The sequence below is a fragment of the Mustela putorius genome, unplaced genomic scaffold (assembly GCF_011764305.1).
Source record: "Mustela putorius furo isolate JIRA1106 unplaced genomic scaffold, ASM1176430v1.1 tig00003846_pilon_pilon_pilon, whole genome shotgun sequence".
In the NCBI taxonomy this organism is placed as follows: domain Eukaryota; kingdom Metazoa; phylum Chordata; class Mammalia; order Carnivora; family Mustelidae; genus Mustela; species Mustela putorius.
The window spans coordinates 21,199,977-21,222,007 of NW_025421999.1; the positions used below are offsets into that span (position 1 = coordinate 21,199,977).

Genomic DNA, 22,031 nt, shown 5'->3' on the forward strand with positions numbered 1-22,031 from the left:
ATTGGAGACCTGAGGAGTTAAATGCGCGACCCCCTGGGGACTGGAGGGCTAAAGGGAGCGTCGGCCAATGGCTGCGGTGGGCGGGGAGGAGACAGACTGAGGACCTGCGTGGGCCGCGTCCCTTCCCCACCCTCGCCCTCTCTATGCCCCGCGGCCCCGCCCGCCCGCTGCCCTCTTAAACCCCCCGCTCGACCCTCCCGGCGCGCCCAAAGCCTGCCGGTGCGGAGCCCGCGCCACCGTCAGGGTCCTGGAGGCGCCCGCCCAGTGGCGGCGCTCTTGAAGGTGGGTGCCGGGCTGGGGCGCCGCGGTGGCCCGGGGCCGTCGGCCGCCTGGGCGGTGGGGGAGCGTAGGAAGCAGGCGCTGGCGGAGTTCGTCCTGGGTGGCCGTTTGGCCCGCTTGGGGCTTTCACTCCTTAAGTGGTCTGCGAGCCCCAAGTGGCTTATCTTTGCGGTCAGAGGAGGGCAGGAGTCGAGCGCCTTTGGGGGCTCAGGAGGAGACGCAGATGCTTCGTCGTGGCTGACCTCTTCTCCTGACCCCGTGTTCTTTAATTTCTGAGTCACGACCCCGCTGGGTTTCCTTATTGGGCTCATTGATCTTGCCCTCGAGACCCGCCGGCCCTGAAGGGGCTCCCTTCCTCGGCCTTGGTGAACTTGTGTCCTTTAAAACGCTATCATTTCGGTGTGGGGGCGGTGGCCGCCGAGGCGTCTCTCCCACCTGGCCTGAGGCTCGTCCTTGTCTGCGACCCCAGGCTCCCTAACCCCCCAGGTGGAGTGACCAGGGTTCCCGGAGGGACTTGGGGAATGTGGCGGGACTCGGCCCACGTGGCAAACCCGGCGCCGGCTGCGGAGCTCTGAGGAGAGCCCAAGGTGGCGCCCTCCTCGTCGCGGCAGCGGGGCCCGTGGGTCCGCGGGGTCAGACCCTATGCTCGAGGAGGGGCGGCGGCCTTTCGGACCTCTCCTTGGCTCCGGGAGCGCGTCTCCTTCTGCGCGAACCGCCCGGGGGCCCTTGACCCTGCCTTCGCCTCTGGGTACCCAGGAGCTCCTGGAGCAGCCGCCTGCTCGAAAGCCCAGTAAGGCCTCGCGCTCGGCTCCAGTCCCCTGGAGTAGGAGGGCCCGGGGGGCTCCGACCCACTCTGTAAAAGAGCAGAGGAGCGGGCGGAAGAGGGAACTTCAGAAGGATTTTGCAGGAGCCGGGTTTGGGTTCGGTAGTAGAGAATGGGTTGTTGGAAACCAGCTGTGCTTGGTCAAGGTGTGCTTGGGGGAGAGAAGGCAAAAGCGACACTTACGGGAACTTGGAGTCGAGCAAGATCCCGGAAGGTTTTTCGTTTGGGGTTTTTGTGTGTGTGTTTGCATTGCAGTTCTGTTTTGCCTTGTTTGTGGGGGTAGGGCTTGCGGGATCGAACTGGGAGCTTTATGCGATTCCCTTGGACCCGGGGCTAACTTGGATGGTGGAGGGTAGGCAAGTGGCAGCGGGGCCGCCGCGCCCCGCGCCCCTCAGCTGCGCTTGCTTTCCCGCAGACGCGCGGCGCGCTGTTGCCGGGGATGGCTCTGCGGCCACCAGGTGAAGCTGGACCCCAGGACAAGGTGTGCTACGCGCCCGAAAGGATCCAGCGCACCCCTCAACACCTGGACGCCTACTACATGCCTTTCCCGTCCTATGGCCACTATGGGAACATGCTAACCACTGCGGAGGAAGACTTCCAACCTTTCCCGCAGCTGGAGGCCGCAGTGTCTGCATCCCATGCTTTGCCCGCCTTTGCCTTCCGGCCGGCTCCTCCCTTGCTGAACTCCAGCCTGGCACTGCAGAGGGAGCCGCTCTACGATCTGCCCTGGTACAGCAAGCTGTCTCCGTGGTTCCCAGTCCCCCACCTCCCCAGAGAGGTGCCTCGCTTCAACAGCAGCCACGAGTATACAGGCGCCACCAGTGAAGACTTGGGACACATTAGTGGCCGAAGCGACAATGGGCAGTGTTGTGGACCTGAGATTTTAATTCCGCCGTCGGCTGCAAATGCTTCCTTGTTGCCGGAGGGGCTGAAGACGCCTCAGTTATTACACTACTCACCCAGCAAGCGGTCTGAGGAGGGTTCCAAACTCCCGAGCCAACCAGGAAAGTCGTCTCACCGTTACCACTTCACCCAGGAGGACCTGCACTTAGTTCTGTTCGGGGTCATTCCCAGCGTGGAGCACTCCGCCCCGCTGCACCATGCTATTTCCGGCTTCCTGGTCCCCACAGACAGCTCTGGTAAAGGTGGTCATATTGGGAGGGAGTCAGATTGGCTGGGAATACAGGTGGGAGCAGGAGTGGGAAAGGGGGGCATCAAGGTGGCTCTGAGACTGTCCCAAGTCTGGTGGCGAAGTGTACATATTTCCCATCAGAGTATGGAGCTTGGGGACACGTGGCTCATTTCTTGCCTAAATGCATGGTTCCTAAGGTTTTTTTAGCAGAAGCTGAGGGTCAGGAGACACATGCTTCACACAGTGGACTTGTCAGCTGGGATCAGATTCTACCAGGCTGTACCGGGTATCTCTGTGAGAGCCTCATGCAATTCCTACTTGGGAGTTCCAGCCTCCCCACCTAGCTTGCCCTTAGTCCCAGCATTATCTCCGATTCTCAAGTTATTTAAATTTGCAGAATGGGGTTAATTACATAACTTTGCAAGGGTTGTTCTCAGTCTCAAAGGAGAAATTTTATATGTAAAAGGAGCAGGAAAAACATAAAGGATAATGGTTAACCTCCAAGAAGTAGGGAGGGAAACACCTTATGAAAAATAAAATTTAACCCTTTTTTCTAGGATCCGATTCTCTCTGTCAAACTCTGGATAAAGACTCCCTTCAGCTACCAGAAGGTAGGCAGGGCTTCTTGCCTGGATTTCTGTCCCTGAAGGAATACAGTTTTCTCACTGGCTTTCCTACCTTGGCTTTCCGCTAGGTCTCTGCCTCAAGCAGACGACCTTCGGTGACCTGCGGCATTTTGGCGTGTTCTGCAGCAGCCTCATTGCTAAAGGAGTCAGGTTTGGGCCCTTTCAAGGTAAAGTGGTCAACGCCAGTGAAGTCAAGACGTATGGAGACAATTCTCTGATGTGGGAGGTAAATGAAATTATGCTTCTGGTGGGTCTACAAAGTGGAAACTGACACTGGTGGGAAACAGTGTGGGCTTCTGGCCCTCTGGGAGAATCCTAGCCTGGGAGAGGGCACACTCTTGCTGTCCAAGCTGTCCCAGCTGTCCATTTTACAAGATGAAGAGAAGGAAAGGCTGATGCTCATTCCACCAAGATACCTCTGCATGCATTCTTGGTGTTTTGTGGAAGAGTAGCAGTGGAATATACATTCAAAGAATTCGTATTTGTCTATATTTGTAGGCAACACCAGATGCTTTAGAGGTTATACACAGTGTGCTAAGAATAGGCCAAAGAGAATAAAAACACATTTTTAAATTTGTGATATCATTTGCCTGTGAAATTAGCTGTGGATTTTGGAAAAACTGATACTCTTGATTCTGTTTGGGACATGCTAGTAGGACTCCAGTTTGTCAATATATCCGATCCCTCCCCTTGACCTTGATTTTCTACTTCTAGGAATATGGTTTATTAAGGTAATCTGAAATTCGGAGTATGTGGAATATGTTAATCACAAAGTTGCTTATAATAACAAAACACTGGAGCTGGTGGAATTGCCCACAGCAGAGAAAGAATTAAAATATGGCTCTGCTAATATGCATGACAACTAGGTGGGGATAAAGCACAAAACTAATTGGTTGTCTTTAAGTTGGGAATTAAATGCAACCTTCTCTTGTTTCCCTTTTCTCTGCTTATGGAATTAACATACTCGCTATAGAAATGTGGAAATTAAGCAAGTGATGAGAGTAAGAATCTTTAAAAAATGCCACAGCAGGGGCTCCTGGGTGGCTTAGTCATTAGGTGTCTGCCTTCAGCTCAGGTCATGATCCCAGGGCCCTGGGAACGAGGCTGCATCAAGCAGGGAGCTCGGCAGGAAACCTGCTTCTCTCCCTCTCCCACTTCCCCTGCTTGTGTTCCCTGTCTCGCTGTGTCTCTCTATCAAATAAGTAAAATCTTAAAAAAAAGAAAGAAAGAAAGAATGTCACAGCACCTATAGAGCTATTCTTAAGCTAATAATTCTATTTGGGCTTAATACTAATAAATAATAAATATATTCAGTAGACTCATGCTTGAGATTTGGACTATAAATTTTTAGTAAGTAAGTTTACTTTATAGGGTGGGGGGAATACATTTTAAACTTTGTTTTTATTTTATTTAGATCTTTGAAGATGGTCATTTGAGCCACTTTATAGATGGCAAAGGAGGTGCAGGGAACTGGATGTCCTATGTCAACTGTGCCCGTTTCCCCAAGGAGCAGAACCTAGTTGCCGTGCAGTGTCAAGGGCAGATCTTTTATGAGAGCTGCAAGGAGATCTGCCCGAACCAAGAGCTCCTTGTGTGGTACGGAGACTGCTATGAAAAGTTTCTGGACATTCCTGTGAGCCTTCAAGTCACAGAACAGGGGAAGCAGGCGCCTGGGCCCTCTGAAGGTGAGTGCACACCTTTGCCTTTCCCAGTGAGGCTCTTCTGGTGGAAGGACTTGGCTCTTTTCTGAACATGAAACACCACCCCCACCACCACCCCCTACCAATGACCTGTCTGCTAACCTGTGGAGCTCCTCCCCATCAGAGGCTAATGCTGCCCTGCCCAGGAGACTTAAGGGAGGGTGTCTCTAACCAGGGGGCACTACCCAGCTGGAGGAAAATGCCTTCATCTTTCCAAAGCTGCTGAAGCTACTTCTATTCACAAGGATACCTTTTCTTTTTCCCCCTTCACCTCCTTCCGGAGAAAAAAATAGAAGCAAAATAAATGGATGCAACCTCTTGCCTAGGTGAGCCAGTTTCTGGTTCGTTTCTGCTCAGACTGATACAGCCGATGACTCCCATCAACACTCTGTCCAGAGCAGGGCTTTCCAAATGGGGTTTGCAGCACCTTAATGTGGTGGGAAATCAATTTAGTGTTTTAGACCATCTTTAAAGGAAAAAATATAATAACAGAATTAGAATAAAGTAGAATAGAAATTGTCGATGCGAATCTAAAGTAGGAGCAAGCATTGTTTTGGTGAAGTTTTTGTTTCAAATGGAGATGTGTGTGTGCTGAGTCTCAAATAGAAAATGTTTTTCTTACTGTGGATCTTAGGCGCCTTTGGGAAACATTGAGCTACACTCTTGCTCTCAAATTTTAATGTGGGTGTGAGAATCTGGGGATCTTGGAAAGATGCAGATTCTCAGTCAGGGCTGGGACCTGAGATATCCCGCATTTCTATCAAGTTTCCAGGGGAGGCCGATGCGGTTGGCCCCTGGACAACGTGTGAGCAGCACGAACCTAGAGGACCAGAAACCCACTCCCTGGGAGTGAGCCTCTGGAATTTGCATTTTTAAAACGCTTTCTGACTGATTTTTGCATGCACACAAAAGCTGAACCCCTGATCTAGTAGGTTATATGAGATAAATGCAAATTACTGTATGTGTGTAATACTACTGAAGCCCACCTTATGTTATAATAGATGTAATAAGTAACAAGTTAAAAAAGGAAAAGTGAATTGCTTTCATCACACACTACGTGATTGTATGCGTGCAAATCTCCCTTGTAAACCGAGACCCTTCAGAGCAGGAAATAATTCTAAATACCTTAATATCCCCGACTCCTGGATATTGAATGAAAGCAGAAGACATTAGGACCAACACGGGAAACGCTGCTTAGGGATGAGATGGTGTTGGGCTGGGAGAGGGAAGGCAACCCAAGTTTGGGGAATAGTGAAGCCAAAGAAAAGACATGCTCACAGGGATTCGGAAGTGAGTGATGAACAGCCTCTTGTTTCAAAAGTCCAAATAGTGAGGGCTTGTCAGAACTGTTTTGGTAAACTATCTTCCTGCTACCCCCAACATGTGAATGGCAAAGGGATAAAGTCAGGGGGTGGTGGTGAGATTGTAGGACTCTCTGAAGTCTGTGGACCTCACAGTTGTTTCTTACTTAGCACCAAACCAAGTAACCTTTTTGGTCACTTCCAAAGTGTACTGTACTTGAGACAAAAGTGAAAAATGGATTTGAGAAACAAATCCATGCTTCATAACTCACAAACTACACTCAGCTATTACAGTGATCATGACTTTTGATTTCTCAAGAATACTCTTCCCGAAATTTGTCTTCAGAAAATAGTCCAGAAGGGAAACCTTTTGTCCCTGAGGATTTTTATTACGGCACCATTCCTATTAGTGAAAAATAGCAAACAACCTAAATACTCAATAGTGGAATAATTCTTACACAAATGATGGTATATGAACATATAGACTAATATGCAGAAATCAGAAATTCCCATCTGGTAACAAGGAATAGGGATGAAGGCTTAGAATAGTAAGCGGGGTTGAATAATACGTATTTGGGACAACGTATGGAAGGAACTTGGTAAACAATTTAATTCATTGGAAAGAATTATGGATGAATTCATTTGTTTTCTATTGTGAAGTGGTTTGGGATAAGTTTAAAAAGGAAAGAAAAATGAAAATTTCTCTCTCCTCTCAAAAGAACTGTTTTCCTCAAAGGCTTTTGGCGAGGATTGGTGGGAACTTCGCCTTTTCAGGTCTTGAGTGGGAGGGAAGAGTCTGGACCCTATGTGGGCGGGTTATTTGAGTATGCAGGCCTGCAGAGTGTGTGTTTTGGGGGATGGAGGTGTGGAATGTGAAGAGGGCTCTTAATTGTTACGAAACTCTGAACTGTGTGTGGTGGGGCAGGAAGCATCATTGTCAATATTGGGAAACCCCTCAGCTAAAAAGAGGAGTTGACCGAGGTGGGACATGGGGTGGGGAGGGAAAGAAAGAAGAAAAGGGAACAGGGTAAAATCATTAGGTTAAGTAAAATTTCCAAAGACTTGAGCAGAAAATGTAGGCAGCGGAGCCCTAATTAGGAAGGATGGCTTGTCCTTTTTTTGCCTAAGCGGTTCTTCTGCACACTCAATATTGAAGCATGATTCTGAATTTTGCTGTGCTTTAGTGCTTTGAATTGTAATATTACTGATCCCTATCTTGTAGACCCTATCTTCTTCCCACTGCTGGAACAGGAAGGCCCGGTATTTTTGACCAATGAAAATGCTGGCTCTGATCTAAAACCATCCCAGCAAGGGAATTCTGAGCGGATTAGCACCTCAATGAAAGTGATAGACATCCCAGGCAATGGATAGTCCTGGGGTTGGCCGTTGCCTTCCTGGTTATTTACTTAATGAATGGTTTATTTCCTTAGCCACCTGTTAAACGTGCCTGGGATGTAGTTATCAACTAACAAAGCCCCTGATGGATAGCTTCCCTGCAGACCCGGTGCTAAGAAGATTTCCATCTACAGACTCCTGCATATACTTACTGCTGGCTCTTCTCTCCCTCCCTGGGGCCAGACAATGGGGTCTCGATGATGCATTCACAGTCAAAGCCACTTGATCCTCTGGAATCCAGAGTGTCCTCTGCAGGGATGCTTTTGTAGGTGGCCCCAGAACTCTCCCCTCCCCCAACAATAGACACCCCTGGACCTGGGGCCTCCCTTGCTAGAGTCCGCTGAACCCTCTCTAACCTCTCTCCCCCTCCCTCCTCCATGGATAAAAACAGATTTACCTTTCTGGGTATTAAGTCTATCACTCAGCGATAGTATCACTCGTATTGGTAAGAGCTCAATAAGTGATAGGATTAAATTAATCATCATGATAACCCTTTGAATACAAGAGAAGGCAAGATAATGGTCATCCTTACTCCCTGCATTTTGGTTCTTGCTCTGGAATCCTTTCCAGAAGTTCAGGGAGGCAAATGGCAAGCTAAACAGGTACCTAAGACTTTGTGAATGGGGCCAATGGGAACAGCCCTTGTGAAGTCTAGGAAGTAAGCTGTTGGTGTCCATCATTGTCTGGGCGCCATTGACCAACGTGAACTGCCCTGAACTTAGAGCTTAGCCTGATCTGAAAGGGACACAGTATGTATGTTTGGTATGTTAACCTAACCTCCCAACACATGCCAGTCCAGTCAAGAGTCTGTTTAAGAACTGTAGGGTTGATGGGGCACCTGGGTGGCTCAGTGGTTAAGCCGCTGCCTTCGGCTCAGGTCATGATCTCAGGGTCCTGGGATCGAGTCCCGCATCGGGCTCTCTGCTCGGCAGGGAGCCTGCCTCCTCCTCTCTCTTTCTGCCTGCCTCTCTACCTACTTGTGATTTCTCTCTGTCAAATAAATAAATAAAATCTAAAAAAAAAAAAAAAAAAAGAACTGTAGGGTTGATGGGGTGCCTGGGTGGCTCAGTCGTTAAGCATCTGCCTTGAGTTCAGGTCATGATCCCAGAGTTCTGGGATTGAGCCCCGCATTGTGCTCCCTGCTCAGTGGGAAGCCTGCTTCTCCCTCTCCCACTCTCCCTGCTTGTGTTCCTTCTTTCTCTGCCAAATAAATAAAATATTTTTTTAAAAAAGAAGAGAAGAACTGTAGGGTTGGGTGGGGCACCTGGATGGCTCAGTCTGTTAAGTGGGTTCAGTGTCTGCCTTCTAAGCATCTGCTCAGGTCATCTCAGGGTCCTCATATCGATCCAGCTTCACTGGGCTCCCTGCTTCTCCCTCTCCCCCTGCTTATGCGCTTGCTCTCTCTCTCTCTCTCTCTCTCTTCCTCCTCTCAAATAAATAAATCTTAAAAAAAGAAAAAAAAAGGAACTGTAAAGTTGAAGTGCTCTTAAATAGGGCTGGAGGCAGGGCTTCAGCAGATACATTTCATTAAACAAAAGGGAAGGAGAACCTACAAATTGAGAGATTGAACAAACATAGCAAACCATAGACAACAAAAAGACTTGGAATCCGAAATTGAACTTATTGGAAAATAATTAAACTTGTGTGTACACATGTATTTCTTTAAGGAGTAAGAGTTAATTGCTTAGGTATAACAATATGGTTACTACTTTTTAAAAAAGTATTATCTTTAATAGATTGCAGTTTGAGGTATTTATGAACCAAAATGATTATTAGTGTTGAAATAGTCATGGAGGCAAGTGATACAAATGAAAACGAAATTAGCTCTGAGTTGGACATTGTGAAAGCTCGGTGTTGAGCCCATTAGGGTTTATTATTCCATTATTTTGACTTTAGCATATGTTTAAAATTGTCATGAAAGTTTTAAAAAATCCTTTGGGAGGAAGTTAAAAATGAGGGATGGGAACTCACTAAGCCACAGGCCCTTATTCCTAACCCTGTGTTTGACAGAGGCTGCAGAAGGCTACAGATGTGAAAGATGTGGAAAAGTATTTACCTACAAATATTATAGAGATAAGCATCTGAAGTACACCCCCTGTGTGGACAAGGGTGACAGGAAATTCCCCTGCAATCTCTGCAAACGATCCTTTGAGAAGCGGGACCGGCTCCGCATCCATGTCCTTCACGTCCATGAGAAGCACCGGCCTCACAAGGTAAGAAGGTGGGCGGGGAATGACAGGCGGCCCATGACTCCCTTGGCTTCCGTGCTCCTTCCTCAAACCCCTGAGTCCATACCGAGGGTCCCCTAGGTCTGAGCTGCTAGGACACAGTGCCCGATGACACAGGGTCTGTGAGGGAACGGTGCCTTGAAGGGCAGATGCGAGCTGGAGCCATGACAGAGTGCTGGGGACAGATGCACAGATAGAGAGGGGCACAGAGCAAGGGGGTGGTCTTGAGATGAGTCCAGAAGGACAACGGGTGTCTGATTCATATGCAGGGCAGGGTTGGTCGGGGATAGGAGAGGGTCGAGGCATTCCAGGTGGGAAGGAGCCTATACATGCTTTTAGGTAACTGTATTGTGTTCCATTATCTGTGCAGGCATATTGACAATTATAGACAAACATGAAGCATGGGCATGGCCAGGGAATGGAAGGCCTTTGTGGCACACCGAGGATTTTGTCAGGAAGAAAAGCAACAAAGGCAATAGGGAGCCATTTTCTGCCATTCCAGATAGCTGGTCACGCTGCCAGGCTTGGTGCAAAAAAAGTACAAGTGACCGTTGGGCTTACCTAGAAGAAAGGATGGGACCTGGGTGCAGACAGATACGGGTTTGACTTCCGGACCTGTCAGGACTAGCTGATGAGGTTACCGCCTGAGTGACTCCAGAGTCCCAGTCTTTTTCTTTAGAAAACTGAGAGCGGTTTTCATAAAATAGCCCTTTTGCACCCCCTCCCATTCACAGCTACGCTTCCAGAAAAATCCCAAACAATCATGGCATTATTTATTCCTGTAAAGTTTGAGTATCTTTACAATAATCTAAGAATTCCTTTTTGCTTATTAAAAGACATGTAATACAATTAGTTTTTTTTTTTTTAAGTTTATTTATTTATTTGACCACAAGTCAGCAGAGAGGCAGGCAGAGAGAGATAGGGGGAAGCAGGCTCCCTGCTCAGCAGAAAACCCGACATAGGGCTCAATCCCAGGACCCTGAGATCATGACCTGAGCTGAAGGCAGAGGCTTAACCCACCAAGACAGTCAGGTGCCCCTACAATTAGTTTTTAACAGCCCCTTGGTGGTCTAGATCTATGAAGATATCCGCAACACCCCAGACTCCTCCAAATCCCACTTCCCACAGAAAAGCACATACTTAACCAGAATTCTATGAACATTTGAAGTATTAAGACAGTGAAATTATTTCTCACCCATGGATAGGAAAAAGAGGAAAAGTTACATTCCAGTATTCTGACAGTAAAAAGTGAGATAACCCTGTGTTCATCAACACAAGTGGTTGTAAAAAATTATGGTTTGCTTATTAAGCCAAACAAGTTGCAGAATATGGATAGAGTGATACCATTTGAAATGGTTTATTATGGAGGCCACGCATGATATGCTCACACACAAATGGAAAAACACCAAGTGATGCCTCCAACCGCTGTCATTTTGGGAATAGGATTAAGAACAAAGTCAAGAGAGCACCTGGGTGGCTCAGAGCATTAAGCCTCTGCCTTCAGCTCCCGTCATGGTCTCCAGGTCCTGGGATCGAGTCCCGAGTTGGGCTCTATGCTCAGCAGGGAGCCTGCTTCCCCCTCTCTCTCTGCCTGCCTCTCTGCCTACTTGTGATCATCTCTCTCTGTGTGTGTCAAATAAATAAATAAAGTCTTTAAAAAAAAGTCAAGAGCAGTTTTCCCTTTCACTCAATCAACATTTAGTTTTTTATTTCCAGTTTGTACTTTTTAACATGAGAAGAGAATATATGCTTGGTAATTAGAATTTGGAGAGAACCCGGCAAGCCACCTGATAGGCCATGCCCCACATGAAGACATTTAAGGTGTAATTTTTCTTCGATGTGTTTATGTGAACATGCACATATTTTTAATACACTTGGGGTTACGATGAGGCTGCTTTTCTGACTTAACACCAAATCATAAGTAATTTATAAACTTAGGAATGACTGCATCAGCGCGTGATATGGATGGGTCTTCACTTATGTAACCGATCTCCCAACGTGCAGATTTCTCCCCAGTGTGTCTGCAGTGAACAATATTCCATAGAAATCATCACAATTTTCCACTTTTGATGACTTCCTTGGGATAGATTCCTAGAAGTAGAAAAACTGGGTCATAGACTGTGTATAATTTGAAGGCTCGAATGGAGAGCTGAACAGCTTTCTGGGGAAGATGTGGGTTTATAATGCAGACGATGAGCCTTCCTGTGAAGGAGGCAACACGGGGTCTCTTACCGACCGTTGTCCTTCCATGCTGCCATTTTGGTGGATGAAATAGTATTTTGCTTTTATGTGCATCTTAATTGATAACATGGATTAAACGTTTGCACTATATTTTATCGGCTCTCTGTATTTGTCCTGTGATCTGTCCACATGTGTCCTTGGAAAATAGGTCTATTGCTACGTGCTTTTGTAATACTATTTTTCAAGCCATAGTTTATCAGTTCTAGGTTTTTATGTTTCTGAAGTGTATGTTTTCAGAAACGGACTGTGTTTAACAAGGGGTGGTATGCCTAATTTTCATTGGCAGCGTTTTCCTTTCCAGTTAGCACAGCAAGTGATCCTAACCTGAGGGGATGTGCGCCGCTGGGATATTTGTCAGACTTGCTGCAGCTAGATCAAAGGGTGTTGGTTAAGAAAGTAGAAGCTGAAGGGCATCTTGAAGGTTATCAGAGCTCCATCAGGATATTTCTGCTAGGGGCGCCTGGGTGGCTCAGTGGGTTAAGCCGCTGCCCTTGGCTCAGGTCATGATCTCAGGGTCCTGGGATCGAGCCCGGCATCGGGCTCTCCGCTCAGCAGGGAGCCTGCTTCCTCCTCTCTCTGCCTGCCTCTCTGCTTGCTTGTGATCTCTCTGTCAATAAATAAATAAAATCTTAAAAAAAAAAAAAAAAGATATTTCTGCTAAAATGTTGGCCGGGTCCTTCGCTTAAACTCTGGAGACAGTGGTGGTCTTGGGTAGGGGTTTGAGGGGAGAAGCTGTACTCAGCTGCTGCCATCTTTGAAACTGGGGGACCGTAGACCAGGCTGTCCGTAGATGACAGGGATGACAAGGAAGGCATGGAAGCTGGGAAGAGGGAAGCAAGGAGCCCGTTTTATGGTAGGATGGGGGAATAATTGTTTTATTTATTTTTTTTAAGGGTTTGTTTTGTTTGGTTTTGACAGTGAGAGAGACAGAGAGTGAATACAAGCAGGCGGAATGGGAGGGGGAGAAACAGGTTTTCTTCTAAGCAGAGAGCTCAATGCGGGGCTCAGTCCCAGGACTACAGGATCATGACCTGAGCCAGAGACAGACGCTTAATGACTGAGCCACCCAGGCATCCCAAGAATAATCATTTTAAACTGGCAATTCAAGAGGACGAGTCCCATGGCCTTTGTGTTCTGGAGAGTTCTTTAGTGATCTCTTTGCAAACTCTCTCTGAGTGGTCTTGTCTTTTATTATGACTCCGCGGGAGATGGCAGGTGGGGGGGTGGCGTTGGTTAGACATCTGGGTGGCTTGGTCGCTCAGGTGTCATGATCTCAAGGTTCTGGGATGGAGCCCCACATCGAACTCCCTGGTTAGCGGGGAGTCTGCTTCTCCCTTTGACTCTCCCTCTGTTCTCTCTCTGTCTCAAATAAATAAGTAAAACCTTTCAAATATATATATCATGACTATAAATGGCATTTCACATGGGTATGGACCTCTATCCAAGAATTCTGTCCTGAGCTCGTGTAGTGTTTGTCTAGTTGCATTCTGAGCATCTCAAGTGGAGTTTCTCATGGCACCTCTGTTTCTTATTTTTACTGCCAAACATTTTTTATGCTCTTTTAGTTTTCTTCATTTTACACTAAGTTTGGTAGTTAGCTTTTAAGGTGGTGAAATATATTTAATTTGCAGAAACTCAAAACAAAATGTTTAAATTGAAGAAATTAAGGGGGAGGTTCTCCAATGAAGCAGACATGCAGAAACTAAGATAAATCATTAAACAAAAAAACAAAAACATTAAGTTTCTTCATGAAAGAGAAAAGGATTGATTGACAAAAATGTCAGAAGATGGTGGGTGTATAACCAGCAGTGGAAAGCCCTGTATTCCAGCCCTGTTTCCAGCATTTATTTATTTAATTTTTTAAAAAGATTTTATTTATTTATTTGACAGAGAGAGAGATCACAAGTAGGCAGAGAGGCAGACAGAGAGAGAGAGAGGGATGCAGGCCCCCTGTTGAGCAGAGAGCCCAATGCAGGATTCGATTCCAGGACCCCGGGATCATGACCTGAGCTGAAGGCAGAGGCTTTAACCCACTGAGCGACCCAGGCGCCCCTGTTTCCAGCATTTACAACTTAAATTGTACCTGCCTCCTTTTCAGATGACTGGTCAAGCAAAATTAGTGAAGACCACAAAAATGTCAGAGGAAATCCCTGTAGTTCATAACAATAAGTCCCAAAAATTTATCCAGGAATTTAGAAATATCAGTCTTCTCCAACCTGAAATTCCTGACCAATGGAGAGAAGCATATTTTTCCAAAAATCATTGTTTCTTATATTCCATCAATTGCTCAAAATTATGCCAGACTTTTAACTTTCTTTGTATTTGGTTTTGACTTCTAAGCTTTTTGTTTTCGCTAGGATTTCTAATTCCAAGTGGAAGATGTAGTTTCCTAATTGCGTAATGATACTGACATTCTCGCTGAAAGCGTTCTGCAGGGAAACTTATATTGGAACCTGTTGCCTTCTAGGCCTGTGAACTGCCAACTTTGGACAGCTGTCATCACCTTCCTAAGTTAGTTCCAATGTTTTTTTTTTTTTTTTTTTCACTCTTCCTCTTTCTTGATTTCCTTTTTATAATACTGGGGTATATCTTCAAATAATTGTTTTTAAAGTTACATACTGAAAAAATTTTGAGTCTTTTCTTTCTTTTCCGTGGGCTGCATGCTCAGCGTGAAGCCCAGGGCAGGGCTTGAACTCAAAACCCTGAGATCAAGACCTGAGCTGAGAGCAAGAGTCAGACACTTAACTGACTGAGCCGCACAGACACCCCTTCTTTTTTTTTAAAGATTTTATTTATTTATTAGAAATCACAAGTAGGCAGAGAGAGAGAGAGAGAGAGAGAGAGAGAAGCAGACTCCCCACTGAGCAGAAAGCCCGATGTGGGGCTTGATCCCAGAACCCTGGGATCATGATCTGAGCCGAAGGCAGAGGCTTTAACCCACTGAGCCACCCAGGCGCCCCCACACACCCCTTCTTTGAGGATGTTTTACTTGCATATGTTTTTGATAGTTTGACTAGATACAAAGTTTCAGATAGAAAACTTTTCAAAAACCTTCAAGGCATCTTTTTATTTTCTCTCATCATTTGATGGCAACTTGTTTCTTATCTGTTTATAAGTAACTGGTTTTCTTCTTTGTGGAAATTGTTCTTTATCTTTGGAATTCTGAAGCTTTAACAGAACATGTCAGGTTGGATGTCTTTTCCCTTTTTTTCCTGTTTTGTAAACAGTACAAAGTACTGTTTCCGTTTGAAGGCACAAGTCCTAAACTGACAGGAATTTTATTGTTCATTCTTTGGTTATTATCTGTCTTCTAGAACTTTGTTCTCTCCTGGAACTCTTTTTGGCCAGATAATCAGGTTGAATCTACCTCTCTGTGCTTAACTTTTAATTTTTTTTGGCCTCATTCTCAGAAAGTCAGTCCCTATCTTATTTTTTACATCATGTATTTATTTATTTATTTATTTATTTAAAGATTTTATTTATTTGACAGGCAGAGATCACAAGTAGGCAGAGAGGCAGGCAGAGAGAGAGGAAGAAGCAAGCTCCCTGATGAGCAGAGAGCCCGATGTGGGGCTCGATCCCAGGACCCTGGGACCATGACCTGAGCCGAAGGCAGTGGCTTTAACCCACTGAGCCACCTAGGCGCCCCTACATCATGTATTTAGACTTGAGATTTTATCTGTTCTTTTTGCAGTATTAACTAAAGCATCTGACCAGAACCCATACTTCCAGAATCGTCAGCGTAGCCCTGGGTAGTCTTTCTGCTGCCCTAATTAGGCCCGTCAGCCTGAGTTCTATAACCTCTGCCTACAGCCATACATTGGATAAATAAAATATTTCACCTATTACTCCCAGATAAACACAATGGTAAAATGAAGATGTGATATTAACTGTGTGTTTCTTTTACACCTTAGTGTTCTACGTGTGGGAAATGTTTCTCTCAGTCTTCCAGCCTGAACAAACATACGAGAGTCCACTCTGGAGACAGACCATACCAGTGTGTTTATTGTACAAAGGTAAATGGAACCTCCTTCCAAGGGATCTACCTTGAGCCCTGTTTGGATGTTCATGGATAAGAACTTGAAGCATAAAGCCTAGCTTGTAAGGAGTTCTTGGTTAGTCCATTATCAGTCCCATCCCATTGCCACCCCTAAAAAAAGCTCCAGTTTGCTTAAGATGGTCAGATACGGCCTCCTATTACCAAATTGGTATTTAAGACATGTGTCATGAAATATACCCCCGAGGTCACTGGCATGGCTCAGTCTGTAAAGCATGAAACTCAGTCTCAGAATTGGGAAGTTCAAGCCCCCCATTGGATGTAGAGAGTACTTAAATAAACAAACAAACAGGGGCGTCTGGGTGGCTCAGTGGGTTAAGCCGCTGCCTTCGGCTCAGGTCATGATCTCAGGGTCCTGGGATCGAGTCCCGCATCGGGCTCTCTGCTCAGCAGGGAGCCTGCTTCCTCCTCTCTCTCTCTGCCTGCCTCTCTGCCTACTTGTGATCTCTCTCTGTCAAATAAATAAATAAAATCTTTAAAAAAATAAAAATAAGGGACGCCTGGGTGGCTCAGTTGGTTAAGCAGCTGCCTTCGGCTCAGGTCATGATCCCAGCGTCCTGGGATCAAGTCCCACATCGGGCTCCTTGTTCCGCAGGGAGCCTGCTTCTCCCTCTGACTCTGCCTTCCACTCTGCCTATGCTTGCTCTCGCTTGCTCTCTCTCTGACAAATAAATAATAAATAAAATCTTTAAAAAAAAAAAAAATAAATAAAAATAAAAATAAAAAAATAAACAAACAAATTTTTATTTTATTTTTTAAGATTTTATTTATTTATTTGACAGACAGAGATCACAAATAGGGAGAGAAGGAGGCAGAGAGAGAGGAGGAAACCGGCTCGCTGCTGAGCAGAGGGCCCAATGCGGGGCACGATCCCAGGACCCTGGGATCATGACCTGAGCTGTAGGCAGAGGCTTAACCCACTGAGCCACCCAGGTGCCCCGAACAAAATTAAAAAAAAAAAAATACACCCCTAATTTATAGGGAGACCTAATGATGGCAGACATGATTACAAAGTATGTAAGAGCACAGGCTCTCCATGTCTCCACGTTCTAGACCAACATTGCCCAGCTGGAGTCTAATGTACATTATACAGAATACTGAGTGATAAAAATGAAGAGACAATTAAGTGGTTAGGGGTTTCTGGAATAGAACTGTAGTTTGACCAGGCTTTAGAAATCTTACCAAAATACCTCGTCTTTTTATTTTTTTCCTTTATTTATTTGACACAGAGAGAGATCACAAGTAGGCAGAGAGGCAGGCAGAAAGAGAGGGAGAAACAGGCTCCCTGCCAAGCAGAGAGCCCAACGTGGGGCTCGATCCCGGGACCCTGAGACCATGACCTGAGCTGAAGGCAGAGGCTTAACCCTCTGAGCCACCCAGGCGCCCCACTTCATGTCTTATTTTGAGGATAAGCATCTGAACTGTCCAGTGCTTAGTTAGCCATTAACCGTATATGGCTATTTAATAAGAATGAAATGAAATGGAAAATTCTGTAGTTTGGTTTCATCCTCCACATGTGGCTAGTGACCACCAAGCTGGATAGCATGGACATAGAATGTTTCCATCTCTGCAGAAAGCCCCTGTTTGACAGCACTGGAATAGACTGACCCTATCGTCCGGTTACTTAAATTTTTTATGATAAAGCCATAAAAGAAATGCAGGCCATATTAGGGGGACATCTAAGCCTCCCAAAGAAGCATAAAAGATTGAGTGTACCAGGCTTAGGGAAACAATACTGCTGAAGAAATTGCATGTCAATAGAATGGAAATAATCAACAGAGAAAAATGAGGCTGAGACCCGAGTCGACCAGATGGAACCAGCAGAGTGAAGGAGGTGACCGTGAATTAGTGTGAAAAAGGCAGGCTATCCTGGAGGATACATGCTGTCTAGCAGGATATTCAGAGCAAGGTCAAAATAGCCCCATAACACATCCTGTTTCTGGAGTTCTTACTCTGATCCCCACCTTGGACTTGTAGCTCTGCTGGGGTTGAGAGATGCTCTGAAGGGGAACTAAATCCACTTAGGACATGAACGAGTTATTTGGCATCCCGGGTTAGTCTCCAGTTACTTAAGCGGATGAAGACTGACATGTTCCAAACAAGTGTGGCTTGTGCACCTTCCTAGGTAGTGACCCAAGTCCAGACCCCTCAGAGTGTGGTGCTTCTCCCCCCAAATCTGAAGCCACCAGTTCCACCTGGTGTTTTCTGTCAGTGGACCCCCAAATGGAGTCATTATATCTCTAATATACTGCCTGAAGGTGACAAAGGTCAAAGCATAGTACTGAAATGAATGAGGAGAAAGGTTATAAATCGGGGAGAGAACAGAAGTGGCCAAGAAAAAATGTAGAAACAGCAAAGTACTAGTGTTAACAGCCATTCTGGAAAAGTTCGGCAGTTGCACTAAAAATGAAACTTCTTAACTGCCATACAACCCAGCCGTTGTCCTCCTGGGCATTACCCCAGAAGTGAAGGCTTTACCTGTACACAAATGCTTGTCGCAGCTTTATTCTTGAGAACCCAGACCAGAAACAACCCAGACGTCCTTCAAGGGGTAAGTGATTGAACAGCCCGGGGCCCACCCTCACCAGGGAGTACTTCTCAACAATTAAACAGGCCTGGACTGGGAGCACCTGGGGGCTCAGTCAGTTAAGCCCCGCCTTAGGCTCTGGTCGTGATTCCAGGGTCCTGGGATCGAACCCCGCATTGGGTTCCCTGTTCAGCGGGAAGCCTGCTTCTCCCTCTCCCACTCTCCCTGCGCATTCTCGCTCACTCTCACTCTCGGTCTCAAATAAATAAAGAAAACCTTTATAAAAGGGGAGGGGAGACTTGGATCCATGGAGACCTCCATGGATCTCCAGAGAATTATGCTGAGTGAGAAGAGTCAATCCTAAACGTAGTATTCTTGAAGGGGTGAAGCAGTAGAAATGGAGAACAAATAAGTGACAGCCATAGCTTAAGAAAAAAGTGGGAGGTGGGTTGGGGGGAGATCTGTATGGCTCTAAAAGGGCAACCTGAGGGCGCTTGTTGGCTCAGTGGGTTAAGCCACTGCCTTCAGCTGGGATCATAATCTCAGGGTCCTGGGATCGAGCCCCGCATCAGGCTCTTTGCTCAGCAGGGCACCTGCTTCCTTCTCTCTCTTCCTGCCTCTGCCTGCTTGTGATCTCTGTCAAGTAAATAAATAAAATCTTTAAAAAATAATAATAAAATTAAAAAAATAAAAGGGCAACCTGAGGTGTTGTTTGACAAATGGCCCACATCCGCGTCCTGGCTATGACACTGTACTATAGTCGTGTTAAGAGGCAAGCACTCAGGGACACTCCGTAAAGGGTACACAGAATCTCCAATAATAAAGTTTCAAGTTTTTGCTTATTTTTTAGGGAGGCAGCATGTGTGAGCCAGGTGGAGGGGTAGATTGAAGAACAGAGAACCCCAAGCAGGCTCCATGCCCTGTGCAGAGCCTGACGTGGGACTCACTCCCACCATCCTGAGATCATGACCTGAGCCAAAATCAAGAGTCGGATGCTTCACCAACTGAGCCACCCAGGAGTCTCTCAGAAAGTTTAAGTTTAAAAAAAAAGAGAGAAAGGAACCAGAGCTCCCGGCTGGCTCAGTCAGTGGAGCATGCAACTCTTGATCTTGGAGTTGTAAGTTCAGGTCGTGTATAGGGTAGAAAGATTTACCTAAAAAAAAAAAAATCGTAGAGGGGCGCCTGGGTGGCTCAGTGGGTTAAAGCCTCTGCCTTCGGCTCAGGTCATGATCCCAGGGTCCTGGGATTGAGCCCCATGTAGGACTCTTCTCAGCAGGGAGCCTGCTTCTCTCTCTCTCTCTCTCTCTCTGTCTCTACCTGCCTCTCTGCCTACTTGTGGCCTCTGTCTGTCAAATAAATAAATAAATAAAAATCTTTTTTAAAAAATCAGTAAGATGCTGATAGATGCAGAGACCTTGGCCAAGAGTAGCTACTCCCCTAATGCAAGTTCTCTTGGAGTGTGGTCCTAGATCCACCTACGCTGGGATTTCTGGTTGAAATGGAGGCTCCTGAGGGTCAAGCCCTTTTTCATGAAGGCGGCTACTGTTGACCAGACGTGCTGCTCTGTAGCCTGAAAACCCAGATTCATCTGTCAGAGAACTAAGGCTCGGTAATGGTGAACTTAAGCCCTTGGTCTAGTTGGCTGTCTCGGTGAAGGAAGTTTACCTTTTCTTCTGCTTTTCATTCTCTGCAGAGATTCACAGCCTCCAGCATCCTCCGCACACACATCAGGCAGCACTCCGGGGAAAAGCCCTTCAAGTGCAAGTACTGTGGTAAATCCTTTGCATCGCACGCTGCCCATGATAGCCACGTGCGACGGTCGCACAAGGAGGATGAGGGCTGCTCTTGCGGCATCTGTGGAAAAACCTTCCCAGATCAAGAAGCATTCTACTCCCACGTGAAGCTCCATGAAGGCTACTAGCCCTCAGAGTACGGGGACCACGGAAAACCACAGGCTAAGATCTGGTCTGGGTTTTCCTTGCTTTGGGGGTGTGTCATAGGGGCAGAGGGTAACTACATGGAGATGAGAAACAGAAAAGTGGAAATTATCAAATTGATTTTTGCCAGCTTGCACAGAAATGTGTTTCACAGGAATGGAGTTTTGGTGAATTTATCTAGAGATAGTATGAGCTGGCTATTAATATTGAGCTTCCGGGTCTGGAAACTCCAGACAAACCCTGAGAGAGGGACTATATTTTACTTTGGGCACTGAGAGTAGAGTTTGATTTTGTGATGAAAAAGACCTTTTCTCTACTTGTGGCCTTGGGTCCCCGGTTGTAATATGGTTGTAGCTGTTACCTGGTCTATTCTTCATAGAATAAATTCTTTTTTTTTTTTTTTCATAGAATAAATTCTTTAAAAATTCATTCAACCCTGAGCTTCATTAGTCTTGTAACTAAGTGTTCAGACATAAATTAATCTCCCATCTTTTTTTTTTTTTTTTTTTTTTTTTTTTTTTTTTTTTTAAAGATTTTATTTATTTATTTGACAGAGAGAGATCACAAGTAGGCAGAGAGGCAGGCAGAGAGAGAGAGAGAGAGAGAGAGGAGGAAGCAGGCTCCTGCTGAGCAGAGAGCCCGATGCGGGACTCGATCCCAGGACCCGGAGATCATGACCTGAGCTGAAGGCAGCGGCTTAACCCACTGAGCCACCCAGGCGCCCCTAATCTCCCATCTTTCTTGGATTGATTTTCAACCCCTAGTATCCACTCCTCCCCCATCGCGTGACAGTCGCCTGTTAATTTGTTCAGCACTGTACAGAATTACTCCTAGGACACAGAAGCTACTTATTCACCTCATCTTGAGCTTTGTAATTGGGGAAGAAAAATTATTATTACCAAACAAAGAAAGGCTTAAAAATTGTAGTCGACTAAAAAATAAATGTGTTTTTGTCTTGCTCTAGTTTCAAACCCAAATTCATTCAGAGAGACAAGTAGAATCTTCTCAGGTCTGATTATCCCGTTCATACTAGTATTTAGAACGTCAAAAATGGAGGTCCACTGAAGAGAAAAATGTGCCAAATCCATTATCAGGGGGCTGATGCAAACCTTGGGGGATATCTGTGCTAACATGCCTGAGAGAAACTCATCTCATGTGCGTAACAGTAGCCGAAGTTTGTAAATGAGCATGAGCCCTGGGAGATGGACCCTTGCGCTGGCCATCTGCAGAGATGGAAATCAAGGCTTAAGAGTCAGGAAGTGATGCAGCCTTCACCTCCAAGGGACAAAGCCAGGTCTGCCCACTCCACCACCCGGCTTCCTAACGAACAAACCAGTATGCTCAACTATGAATCCTGGTAAGGACATGGCCCTTTTCTATCAGTTATCCCGGTATCAAAGCAAACAATGACCTACTTTTAAATATTCACATGGGACATTTAAGACCAGAATGGGTGTTCCATGGTGAGCCTAACTTCTAAGCTATTATGTCCCATGCCTAGCCATGGTGATATTGACTGCTTAGGAGTTTTCTTCACCCTTTATCCATGGTCCATGGCTTTCAAAGTGGAGCAAATTCAATATGGAACAGATGACCCATCCAGAGGGAGGCTCCCAGCTGTAGCAGAGTCCTTTGAGAAAGAGCCATAGTGCAGGTGGAAAGGCAGTGACAGATTTTCCTCTGGGGACTCCTCTGCTGCGTTGACCGGGGCTGAGTAATTTATCCTAATGGGAATGTGCCCTGTTGTTTTAGGACTGTTTTAGTTCATGTTAATTAAGTCAGAAC

General features: G+C 46.1%; 1 protein-coding gene across 1 annotated transcript; it reads left to right on the forward strand.

Moving 5' to 3' along the window:
• The first annotated feature begins 1,521 nt into the window (after positions 1–1,521).
• Positions 1,522–20,607, forward strand: PRDM14 (PR/SET domain 14). Its single transcript, XM_004762385.2, has 7 exons — positions 1,522–2,241; positions 2,792–2,845; positions 2,929–3,086; positions 4,275–4,545; positions 9,267–9,469; positions 15,640–15,741; positions 20,003–20,607. The coding sequence occupies exons 1-7, from the start codon at positions 1,542–1,544 to the stop codon at positions 20,228–20,230; spliced, it is 1,716 nt and encodes a 571-aa protein (XP_004762442.1). The 5' UTR covers positions 1,522–1,541; the 3' UTR covers positions 20,231–20,607.
• The last annotated feature ends 1,424 nt before the right edge of the window (positions 20,608–22,031 follow it).